This window comes from Emys orbicularis, chromosome 5, assembly GCF_028017835.1.
Source record: "Emys orbicularis isolate rEmyOrb1 chromosome 5, rEmyOrb1.hap1, whole genome shotgun sequence".
NCBI classification, from domain to species: Eukaryota; Metazoa; Chordata; order Testudines; family Emydidae; genus Emys; species Emys orbicularis.
In genome coordinates, this window is record NC_088687.1 from 83,834,042 (window position 1) to 83,846,946 (window position 12,905).

The 12,905-nt window shown below is 41.2% G+C and overlaps 1 protein-coding gene across 1 annotated transcript in view; it reads left to right on the top strand.

Annotated features, from left to right (window-relative positions):
- The window catches only part of SNX25 (sorting nexin 25), a 172,213-nt gene that overhangs the window by 108,457 nt on the left and 50,851 nt on the right, over positions 1–12,905 (top strand). The window contains exons 8-9 of the mRNA XM_065405159.1: positions 5,540–5,671; positions 7,635–7,910. Of these exons, the coding sequence (XP_065261231.1) occupies positions 5,540–5,671; positions 7,635–7,910 (408 nt within the window). The remainder of the gene's footprint in view (positions 1–5,539; positions 5,672–7,634; positions 7,911–12,905) is intronic.

The following is a 12,905-nucleotide window of genomic DNA, read 5'->3' on the forward strand; positions in this document are numbered from 1 at the left end:
AGGTCATGTTCTCAAGACCTTTAATCATTCTTGTTGCTCTTCTCTGGACCCTTTCCAATTTCTCCACATCTTTCTTGAAATGCGGTGCCCAAAACTGGACACAATACTCCAGCTGAGGCCTAAAAAGAGCAGAGTAGAGCGGAAGAATGACTTCTCGTGTCTTGCTCACAACACACCTGTTAATACATCCCAGAATCATGTTTGCTTTTTTTGCAACAGCATCACACTGTTGACTCATATTTAGCTTGTGGTCCACTATAACCCCTAGATCCCTTTCTGCCGTACTCCTTCCTAGACAGTCTCTTCCCATTCTGTATGTGTGAAACTGATTTTTTCTTCCTAAGTGGAGCACTTTGCATTTGTCTTTGTTAAACTTCATCCTGTTTAACTCAGACCATTTCTCCAATTTGTCCAGATCATTTTGAATTATGACCCTGTCCTCCAAAGCAGTTGCAATCCCTCCCAGTTTGGTATCATCCGCAAACTTAATAAGCGTACTTTCTATGCCAATATCTAAGTCGTTAATGAAGATATTGAACAGAGCCGGTCCCAAAACAGACCCCTGCGGAACCCCACTCGTTATGCCTTTCCAGCAGGATTGGGAACCATTAATAACAACTCTCTGAGTACGGTTATCCAGCCAGTTATGCACCCACCTTATAGTAGCCCCATCTAAATTGTATTTGCCTAGTTTGTCGATAAGAATATCATGCGAGACCGTATCAAATGCCTTACTAAAGTCTAGGTATACCACATCCACAGCTTCTCCATTATCCACAAGACTCGTTATCCTATCGAAGAAAGCTATCAGATTGGTTTGACATGATTTGTTCTTTACAAATCCATGCTGGCTGTTGCCTATCACCTTACCACCTTCCAAGTGTTTGCACATGATTTCCTTAATTACTTGCTCCATTATCTTCCCTGGCACAGAAGTTAAACTAACTGGTCTGTAGTTTCCTGGGTTGTTTTTATTTCCCTTTTTATAGATGGGCTCTATATTTGCCCTTTTCCAGTCTTCTGGAATCTCTCCCGTCTCCCATGATTTTCCAAAGATAATAGCTAGAGGCTCAGATACCTCCTCTATTAGCTCCTTGAGTATTCTAGGATGCATTTCATCAGGCCCTGGTGACTTGCAGACATCTAACTTTTCTAAGTGATTTTTAACTTGTTCTTTTTTTATTTTATCTGCTAAACCTACCCCCTTCCCATTAGCATTCACTATGTTAGGCATTCCTTCAGACTTCTCGGTGAAGACCTTGAAGATCGTGAAATCAGACCTCCCCTGTGAAATGTAACTATTGGATGGGTGGGGAAAGGGACAGGCCTGGGCTGGGGGTGCCCTAGACAGGGACTCCTATCGTTCACCAGGCTCCAGCTGCTAGTCTGCCGGACTGGGGAGAAATGGCACTTCCTCTTCCCACCCACCTCTGAGTATCTCTCCTGGCTGCAGGAAGCTCAGTGGCTTTGCTGCTTTCAGAGGTGGGCTCTGAAGGCAGCAGCTGTGGAGTTTCCTGCAGCCCGGGGAGATACCTGGAGGTGGAGGTGAGTCTGATCTCCCCCGTGCTGCTGGGAGTGCCCCCACTGGGGGCACTTAGCACTAGTCCTGGCTGGGCTGGGGAGGGACAGGATTTCCTCTTTCCCTGCACAGCCACTCTTGCAGGGGGAGGGGGAATCAGACCCACTTCTGGATTACCCTCTCCCCCCAGCTGCAAGAAAACAGTCACTGCTCTGAGGAGCTTGAAGTCTTAGACCCTAATCTTGCAAGTAGAACTGAGTGAGTGAAGGATTCCACCTAGAGCTCATTGCAAGACTGAGGTCTTAGTACCTGGTTCTAGAAAGGGTTCCATCCATTGGTTCCAAGTGGTCAGAAAGATCTGCCTTATGAATCTGTTAGCAGGATTAAGCCTTAAAACTTCCCAGAATGGTGCATGACCCCTCTAAGGCTGTTCCATGCAAAACACTTCAGTTGATTTCAATAAATAATCTAGATGCAGAGCGTGTGACTTAATTGTTGCCCTATCATTGATGCCTTGGCCCTTTATGGAATATTGTTAAACCCCAAAGCTATGAGCTCAGTGTGGGCTACTGTAATAAAATAATAAATAATCATTTACATACTTAGGTATTTAAAATAAGTAAGTATACTTGTATCTACATTCTCATTAAAAATAAATTAGTACTGTACAGAGCCAGTGTAGCTCATATTAAATGGATTAAAAATTGGCTGAGTGATCTTAAAAAGTAATGGTAAATGGGGGAAAAAGTCATCCACAGGGGGCATTTCTAGTGGGGTCCCAGAGCTATTGGTCCAGTGGTATTCATAGATTCTAAGGCCAGAAGGGACTATTGTGATCATCCAGTCTGACTTCTTCCTGCATAGCACCGGCTGTAGAACTTCCCCAAAATAACTCGGGGCATATATTTTTAGAAAAACATCCAATCTTGATTTAAAAATTGTCAGTGATAGAGAATCCACCATGACCCTTGGTAAATTGTTCCAGTGATTAATTCAATATCTTTATCAATTATTTGAAAGAAAATATAAAATCATTGGTAAAATTTGCAGAGGACACACAAATTGGAGGAATAGTGAATAATAAGGACAGCTCAGTTTTGCAGACTGATATGCATTGCTTGGTAAGGTGGTGTCATATGAACAATATGCATTTTAATACAGCCGAATGCGAGGTCACAACTAGGAACAAAGAATGTAGTCACACTTACCAAATGGGGGACTCTATCCTGGACTGCAGTGCAGCTGAAAGGGATTCAGGGGGCATGGTAGATAACCAACTGAGCATGAGCACTTAGAGTGATGCAGTGGCTAAAAGAGTAAATGACTGTTCCTGTACACTAGCTATTCCTATTGTTACGTCTTTAAAAATGGCTTCTCAAAGAATTGCTGTCTAATGAAAATAAATATTTTAGAAATACTGTGTGAAGATGAGGAATAACATTCAATTAACTGCTGTATTTAAAGAATAGTTTAAGAATTATAATCCAGCCTAGAAGTGATTGCTTTTGTTCTGCGTATGAAAGGTCTGAATATGTTTTCTTGCTGAATGGCAAATTCAAGAAAGCCAAGAAAGTGAGCTGGGTATGAAGCACTCAGCATCCAAATTAACACTTTTTCTGAGTAACTGGATTATGGATTATAAAATAAACTTCCTACAGACTAGCCAACTATCAGAATATTTATTAAGGCTAATGTTAAAATTATATAATACACAGGTTGAGAAAAGAGTATCTGTACATCTGGGTATAGTGCTTAGACTATCCTAAATACAAAGTTTGTTTTTAAAAGTCATATGATACATATAGTACATAATCAGCAATAACCTAAATTTAGGTGAATAAATTTAAGAACGGCTCTCTATGAGCTAAGATCAAGCGTAGTATCCAAGTATTCAGGTACATTACTCATGAAAAGTTGTACAGAGATTTGGTTGTGGAAAGCAAATATAGGAATGAGTGTAGATTGTCCCTCAGTAATTGAGCATTTTAGAGTCGATTGTCCATGAGGAAAGTATTTCAGTTACTTTCCCCAGTGTGCTTCTCATCGGCACTCCAGCTCATCCCTCCTGGTATTGCTGATGTCCGGTGATGTGTTCTATGTAGATGTCCCTCGACCACCTGATGGTGTCTGACCTCATGAGTTGCTGCATCAGCTGAGCGTAGCGTTGACCGATTCCGCATTCTCTCAGCACTTGCTCGTTACTGGGGTCCTTACTGAATGGGGGAGTCAACCTAGTGACAGATGATGTGGAGAAAGCTGAAGTACTCCATACTTTTTTTGCCTCGATCTTCACAGACAAGGTCAGCTCCTTGACTACTGCACTGGGCAGCACAGTATAAGGAGGAGGTGAGCATCCCTCAGTGGTGAAAGAACAGGTTAAGGACTATTAGAAAAGCTGACATGCACAAGTCCATGGGGCCGGATCTAATGCATCTGAGGGTGCTGATGTGATTGCAGAGCCATTGGCCATTATCTTTGAAAACTCGTGGTGACTGGGGGAGGTCCCGGACGATTGGAAAAAGGCAAATATAGTGCCCATCTTTTAAAAGGGGAAGGAGGAGGATCCAGGGAACTACAGGCCAGTCAGCCTCACCTCAGTCCATGGAAAAATCATGGAGCAGGTCCTCAAGGAATCAATTTTGAAACACTTAGAGAAAAGGAAAGTGATCAGGAACAGTCAGCATGGATTCACCAAGGGCAAGTCATGCCTGACTAACCTAATTGCCTTCTATGACGAGATATCTGGCTCTGTGGATGAGGGGAAAGCAGTGGACGTGTTATTCCTTGACTTTAGCAAAGCTTTTGATATGGTCTCCCACAGTATTCTTGCCAGCACGTTTAAGAAGTATGGGCTGGATGAAGCTAAGTTGTTCTCAGTGGTCGCAGATGACTGAACAAGGAGTATTGGCCTCAAGTTGCAGTGGGAGAGGTCTAGTTTGGATATTAGGAAAAACTATTTCACTAGGAGCATAGTGAAACACTGGAATGGGTTCCCTAGAGTGGTGGTGGAATCTCCATCCTTAGAGGTTTTTAAGGCCTGGCTTGACAAAGCCCTGGCTGGGATGATTTAGTTGGGGATGGTCCTGCTTTGAGCAGGGTGTTGGACTAGATGACCTCCTGAGGTTTCTTCCAACCCTAATCTTCTATGATTCTATTATTAGTTTCATAGCATAGTTAATGAAACAGTCTGTTTGGAATTACTCTGGGTATATTGAAAAAGAGAATAATATGAAAAAATCATTTAAAGTTGCTGCTACAGTTAGGACCGGTGTATCATTTCTTATGTATCCAAAACTCTCATTGACTTCAGAATATAATTTGAATTTTGAGTGTGAAAGCTGCATAGGGTGGCATGGCCCTTGGATGCTCACCTTTAGAAAAAAGATAATCTTTTAAACTTTTTATTCAGAGGTACTGTGCATTTGCTTTTCTTCAAATAGATAGACATAAAATCTGTCATGCCTCCTAATTGGTGGAGGTGGAATTTAAATCTTTGACAATGAGTTGATTCTTCCCTGGGAGAGAAATGAGTGGTGCACATACCCAGCATATTCTTCTTTTTCTAGTTTGTTCACAGTATAGATACCAGTGCCTGTTCACCTCTTACAAAGGTGGCAAAAGTTATAGCAAATCTTTATTCAGGCAATTCCTCATTCACTAACCCAACTAAAACATGCCTGGGTCCAAACCCTTTATGTAGGCTCTGCTGCTTTTCTGTCTCCGTACTACAAGTGTAGCCAAGGACAAAATGTTTCACTTGCTGTTAAACTACATTCAGCACCAGTTTAACTGCACTGATGTCAGCAAGGGAGAATTTTGCTTGTGTAGACCAGGTTTGAGTGTGGCAGGCACACTAAAAAGTTCTGCAATACTGTAATTCAGCATGACCATTTCAGCACGGGGATACATTAAACAGATTGCACTTTAACCGTTTACGTCAAGTGGTTTCAATATGAATAGTTGTTGATAAATCTCATTTAGTTACTTTTCTGGGTTTTATACTTGATTTCTCCTTTACAGATTCTTCAGTTTGAGGATATTTTGGCCAACCCATCCTACCGAGAGCACTTTCGACTGTACATGGAAAGGATGGACAAGAGGGCTTTGATTAGCCTTTGGGAGTCCGTGGAATATCTGAAGAATGCTAACAAGGTAGAAGTAGTGTGAAGTATATGGGGGCTTGTTAATAAAACTGAATCTTTATATGGTGAATTTTGCTGCAAAATCAATATATGAAAAAATTCTGTGTTAGCATTTTCTTTTTATAGTCTAAAAATGAGCACTCTTTCTCTAGCACAGAATGGTGCTAGACATTTCATTATTTCAACCTATTTATGTTGCCTTGGTCTTCTGGTAACAGGGCAGAATTTAAAAATCCTTTACTTTTTGAACAGAGAGGAGGAAAGAAAAGAAGTTATAAACATGAATGATGATAAAATGGGACATTGGACCATTGATGTTTTTCCAACATCGTCACATACAACTGCCCATTTAAAAGAGGCAAAACCAGTATAGCGGTTTTTCTTAACCCACTGAGAAATAATTTTCAGTAATTTATTGACTTTTTATAGCTACACTTACCTTATTACCAAGTAAAATTACTGTGCCATACCTCATCTCGCTGCTCGACACTTTTCAACTGGGTAGCTACTACACCTGCACTGTTCCTTTTATGCTACCCCTCCCGTTGGGATTGATGCAAAGCCCATTGAAGAGCATAAGGCGTCTTTCCTTTGATTTCAGTGAGCTTTGGATCACAAGTTAAAGATACTTATGTTTTCTGTGTGTACTTAGAGATTTTTTCTTTAAGACCCCTCTTCTGCTAGTTCAGAACAGCTTTTGGCTCCAGAGTGATACGAGTAAAAATCATTAAAGTTTCTCATTGTAGAACACTGTACTTTATCTAGTGTGAGAAAACACTGCATGATAGGATCTGCCAAAACCAGATGGGTAAGTGGGTTCAGAAATGGGGGTAGAAAAGTATAATTTAAAGCTGCAAGAAACAGCTCTGAACACAGTAGGGGGTAAGCATGCTGTGGACACAGGGAGGACATATTTGTTGTTTGTGAATATTCGAGTAGCCAGAGGTTTATTTGTGAATATATTTGGTGAAACTTTCTGGATTTCCCTTAGAATGAAATCCGAATTTTCATATTGAACATCAGTTGTTATTCATTGATTGTCATTTATTCTCTTTTTAAAAAAAAACATTTTCATCAAATCAGGGAGCAGGAACAATACCTCATCATGACTTAGATGACAAATCACACACTATGAATAGTGAGCAGTAGAAGATGTGGTCCAAGTGAATGATTAACAAACACCCACAAGCTCAGATTTAGCTACTAATCACTCCATGACCTATTACTAGGGTTGCCCTTTGTATTTTCAAGAGTGATGAGTGTCCTGAGTCATGTTTGTCATTGTTTTAGCAGCTGTTCTGTCATCTCATGCTTATACTGCTCCATGGAATTCTGCCCCTATCTGATAGACATGGGTCACTTGATATACTTTTCAGGGAGATTGTCACATACATTGAGCATTTTCCTTTTTTTATTTAACCTCTTCCCTCATTTTTTGGTGCAAATTTCATCCCTATGCCCTTTTTGTATACATGGTGAATATGTGTGCATATTTGTTTTGGTGTTGTCGCTCACTAAATTATTAGATTGGGTACAGTCCCATTTTATAAAACAAAAAATTTTCTGCAAAGAGAATTTGTACATCCAGTTAAAGCTAAGAAACCTGACATAACTAATATTCCTCTGAAATTTCAATTTAGAATGGAGAGCAGAAAGCCGCTATAATATTCTCTTTCCGTCTCAATACAATACAAAAGCTGGTAAAGAAAGATCACATATTAGGGCTCAATCATTTCCTTGGGTATGCAGACTTCCATCACTTTATATCTTGTAAAACTGACTATTCTGCATGGCTGCACAAGCATGGTAGCTGATATTAACATGAGATATAGAGATGTGCACTCGCACATTCAGGCACAAGAGACAGCCAGGTCAACCTTCTTTAAATGAAATCTATGAGGATTCTGAGAAATGGTCCTTTTTTACATTTATTTTTCTCTTCTCTCACCCATCTCTACCCCCTTATTTTCCAGACTGAAATACCTCAACTAGTGAGTGAAATTTATCAGAATTTCTTTGTGGAAAGCAGAGAAATCCCTGTGGAAAAGTCACTTTACAAAGAAATACAGCAAAGTCTTGTGGGCAATAAAGGCATTGAAGTTTTCTACAAAATTCAGACTGATGTTTATGAAACACTAAAGGACAGATACTACCCCTCCTTCATTGTCAGTGATTTATATGAGAGGCTGATCAAGAAGGAAGAAGAGAGAATTGCAGTTCAGTTGACTTCTGAGGACAAGGATGAAGTGGTGAGTCAAATCTACAATTCTTGCTGCTTTTATCACCGGAGGATGATCTGAGTGAAAAGCTAAGGGGCACTTCCTATTCTCAAGCTTTGTGCTTATTTTACTACTTTCTCAGATCTTTGTTATTTACATCTCCTGAGCTATTCCACCAAACACCACAAAGTTGATCATATTCCATTTTTTCAGTTTTTACACAGGTCTCTAATAGTATGCATATAGCAAAGAGGCACTTTGTCTTGTCTTCGGTTCCAGGGATGCAAAGTGCTTGCTGTTGATGAAGGAAGGATTTTGCTCAGCTCTGCTAAACTATTGAGGAGCTGCTTAGTCTCTTCGGAGTAGACTTGAAATTTCAGAGTTACCTTTGTACTTCATAGTTACAAAGAACAATTTGCATTCTTTGATCCAAGAAGAGTAGCTGCAAGCATGTCTATGCTTGGATCATCACTAGGGTGCATGGCATTTTTAAACCAATATACAAGTGCAATACGATTATTATAATGATAAACCTCACCATTTAATTTTTAGCTTTCATTTTTACATATCTCCAGTTGCTTACATTTTGGGTGTTCGCTTTATTATGTGATCATAATATGATGTTGAACGTATGACGGGGGGGTTAAAAAGATACTACCCTTAACTGATGCATGATTTCTTTAACATCAAATGGAGCAAAATGACTGATTGGTTGAACTTTGTTAAAGTAATTAAGAGCTTATGAGGTTTGTAAAAGCTTTCAAATACCAAGCTTTACTCCATGGTGAGCATGTCTATCATTCTACTCTTTAGATCCTGAGCATTTTGTTCTAGATATCAACTCACAAGCTTTGCCTTTTGGTAAAGGAAGTGGAAGATGATTTTTGTCAGTTATTTATTTTGTTTTGTTTTCAGCTATTTACAATTTAAGTTGACTTAAACAATTATTATTTCAGTCTTGAGTTTGTACTTATCACATATATTGATAAATCTAAAGTAAGTTGAAAGGAGAGAAGAAAACAATTGTCTACATTTTCTATAAACTAACTTCCTCCCCCGTGAGCTCTAATCTATAAAGCCTCAAATCCCTGCTGAATATATGTACTGAAAGCCATATAAAAGGGAGTGGGGAATGATGCTCAAGAGCTTATATAGACCATGTCTTAGATTAAAAGAAAATATTATTGTGTATTCAGAATCTTAGTGCTTTTTATTAATTTACCAAATTGCTATATTGGAGGATAAAGCTGAAAAACAAAAAGTACAACTTGACTTGGAGATATTAAAGATGAAGTTCAAAATACTATAAGAAGACTTTCCAAAGGGCAGCTCTCCAGGGCCAGATGTCTTTGCAGGCAAGTTCTATAAATCTTTTTAGGAGCTAGATCAGAGGCACTTATTTTGCTACCCTTTTAACCAAGGATCTCAAAGCACTCTACAGGCATTAATGAATAAAGCCTAACAACTCTCCAGCAAGACAGATAAGGACTAATATCTTTGTTCTACAAGTGGGTAAACTGAGACACCGAGAAGTTCAGGGAATTGCCAAAGGTCACACTGTGAGAGGCAGAACTGGAACTAGCACCCAGATATGCTGACTCACACTTTGCAGTCCTAAACACTAGGAAACAGTAACTCAGAATCTGAGGTTTTCAGATTTAATAGTTAAATACGATTGAAAGGTCTTCAAATGAAACTTTGGATTCTATCCATCCCTTGTTCTCCACAGATGGTTTTGAGAGGCGAACTATCCTAGGGAAATACTTCAAACACATAGTTTTGTAGCATGTTCCCTCTTTTAATATTTGCTCTTCTGTTAAATGGGTTTTTTCTTGATAAGGGATTCAAGGATCCTGCTTCTCTTTCTGTTATTCAGTTACATATATTCCAAATCATAAGGAGACAAAAGGCACCTCAAAAATTTGTCCTTCTGAGCCTTGCAATCAATAGGTCTTTCAGGAAACACTGACTTATTGCCCAGAAGTGGCAAACTATTTAAAAAAAAAAAAAAAGGTTGTGTGATTTTGATTTCATGTATGTTATCTAGAGCCTGACACAGATAGCATTTTCCCTGAAGAAACTGATACATTTCAAGAATAGCTGTGGGGTTTGTTTTTTTTTTTGGTCGGATAACATTTATCTTGGACTCTCCTACAGTCATCAACACCTAATTCTTCAGCATTACCATTAGTTATCTTTCCTTTAAATCCTTGAGGGAATATGTGCAGATTTTGAAGGCTGCACTTTGGTCTTTGCAGGTCTCATTCCATCTATCAACAACTCTGCAGTGTGGATAAAGATTTTTTTTTTTAAACTGTTTATCACAAATTGCTAATGAAGAGTGTACAATTAGAGCACTTCTCTCTAATACAGCAATGCTAATTACTCTACGGTGAGCCTCAAGGGGCTTTGAACTGAGCATAAGAAGAAGTGAATCTTGTCTGCAGAAGCTTTCACAGGCTTTCAGATATGGGGGGAAATAATACTGTTGGCTAATGGTACTTCAGTTTCGTATATAGCAAAAGATGCAACTGAGAAATCATTTTCCTCTGGCATAGTTATATTTCTGGAGGGTTCGTTTTGGTTAGTAGAAACGTATGGCTTGATTACCACCACAACAACCCCCCCAGTGGTGCTCAGCACCCACAGTTCCCATGAGGGTGTGGGAGCCAGGGGTACTTGGCACTTCTGAAAAATCAGGCTGAAAGGTTTCATTACCTATCTTTAGAGGCAGAGCTGTACTGTGAGGGGAGGGCAAGAGGTACACCATCCAGCTGACCCATAATATCTCCAGAGATGCTGGCAGAGGGAGCTTGCTGGACAGTGAGGCTTGTTATAGCTGTACAACAGATAGAGCAAGCACTCCCCTTCTTCCACAGTTGCCACTCTTCTGCACTAGTGCCAGCACCTAGGGAGGAGTGGGGCAGTGGCCTTGCCTGTGTCACAACCAGACATGCTCCCTGGGGTTGCCAGTGCTTCTGGTATCACTGCCTGGACTTCCCTTGCACTTCCCACCTGCAGTCATCTCATAGTTCCCCTTCCGAGGGCTTCTTGCTGACTCCCCAGTGCACCTGGGTTGGAGTGGCCATAAATGTATGGCCCGTAATATTCTATTACTGACTTTTGGCCCACTCAGACAGGTTTCTGTCATAGGCCTCATGAGGATGCATGTGTGTTTTGTTTTATTTTGAAACTCATCAAGGACTGAATCTTGCAGACCATACAAGACATTGAGAGCTTTTCCTGAATAAGGATTGGAGGATTTGGCCAGTTAGTGAAGGAGTTGATGCCAATATGTTACTATTTACTGTCAGACAGGCAAAGTAGTTGTTGTAAGACCCTTCCATAGACATTACTGGCAACATTCCAGCAAAGATGACTATAGTAATGGAGAGATCGGTGAGAGTACATTGTTAAAGAGCCATACAGTGCTATTGTGTAGTTTGCAAATAAATGAAGGCTCTATAAACAATGAGTAGATTATTTTGAATTTATGGGGAGATTATTGTGTTTCTCTAAATCACTCAGGAATTACCATTTCTCTCCTTAAAGAAGACTTCCTTAAAAAATGGAGTAAATCAAAAATGTAAGAGGAGAAGATGTTTGCTTTAACTCTTTGACAAAAATTGCTTTGTGCTTCAGGCGGCTACAGGCATTGTACTACTAAAATAAATCACAAGCCCAGGTTCTGGATTACTGATGTGCTAATAAGAACATAACTGTTTTTAGCATTTGAAGTTAACAAGTTTACGTGATCACTGTATTCTGATCAGCAATTAATTGTACTCACTGTTTTGATTGTCTTGTAATTTTTTATCATTATTAATAGTCATAATTTAATGTATTATGATGCACATAATTATTCTAGCAGTGTTTTCTGCCTAAAAATGTCTCAAATGATAGGTAAACATAAATGCTGACAACAGGCAAGGAATCATACAACATTTTTAATTAAACACAATGCCTCAAAAGTGCACTGATTACCAAACCAAAATTGATGACACAGTTTTTTGTTCATTTTTCAGTACTGAAATTGTTTCAGTTGCTTACATTCTCGGGCCTCTTCAATTCTTTTTCCTGTCCTTTCTGTACTTCCCAAATACTGCTTTACTTTATGGTAATGTTCAAGGGGCCCATAAATAATATTCTGTGTTACTAGTATTTCTTATTGGTATTATTGTTGTAGCTCCTAGAGCAGGGGTGGGCAAACTATGGCCCGCAGGCCGGATCTGGCCCTTGGGATTGCCACCCCCTTGGCGCCGTGGGACTAAGGCAGGCTTCCTGCCTGCCCTGGCCCTGCACCGCTCCCGGAAGCGGCCGGCACCACGTCCCTGTGGCCTCTGGGGGAGATGGGGGGCAGAGGGCTCCGCACGCTGCCCTCGCCTGCAGACGCTGCCCCTTGCAGCTCCCATTGGCCAGGAACAGGGAACCGCGGCCAATGGGAGCTTTGGGGGAGGTACCCGCAGGATAGGGCAGTGTGTGGAGCCCTCTGTCCCCCACCCCCGCCCCCAGGGGCTGCAGGGACTTGGTGCTGGCCGCTTCCGGGAGCGGTGCAGGGCCAGGGCAGGCATGGAGCCTGCCTTAGCCCCACTGTGCGCCGCTGCCACCCTGGAGCCACTCAAGGTAAGTGGCGCCGAACCCTTCCTGCACCCTGCACCCCTCCTGCCCCCAACCCCCTGCCCTGAGCCCCCAACCCCCTGCCCTGAGCCCCCTCGTACACCTTGCACCCCTCCTGCACCTTAACCCCTTGCCCTGAGCCCCTTCCTGCACACCGCACTCCCCCACACACCCCGCACTGCTTCCCACACCCCAGCCCCTTGCCCCAGCCCTACATTCATGGCCCTGCATGCAATTTCCCCACTCAGATGTGGCCCTTGAGCCAAAAAGTTTGCCCAACCCATTCCTAGAGGCACCAGCCAGGCCTCACTGTGTTAGGTGCTGTACAAATACATAGTAAGAGAGAGTCTCTGGCTCAAAGAACTTACAATCTGCATGGACAAGAGGATGTGAAGAAAACAGGCACAG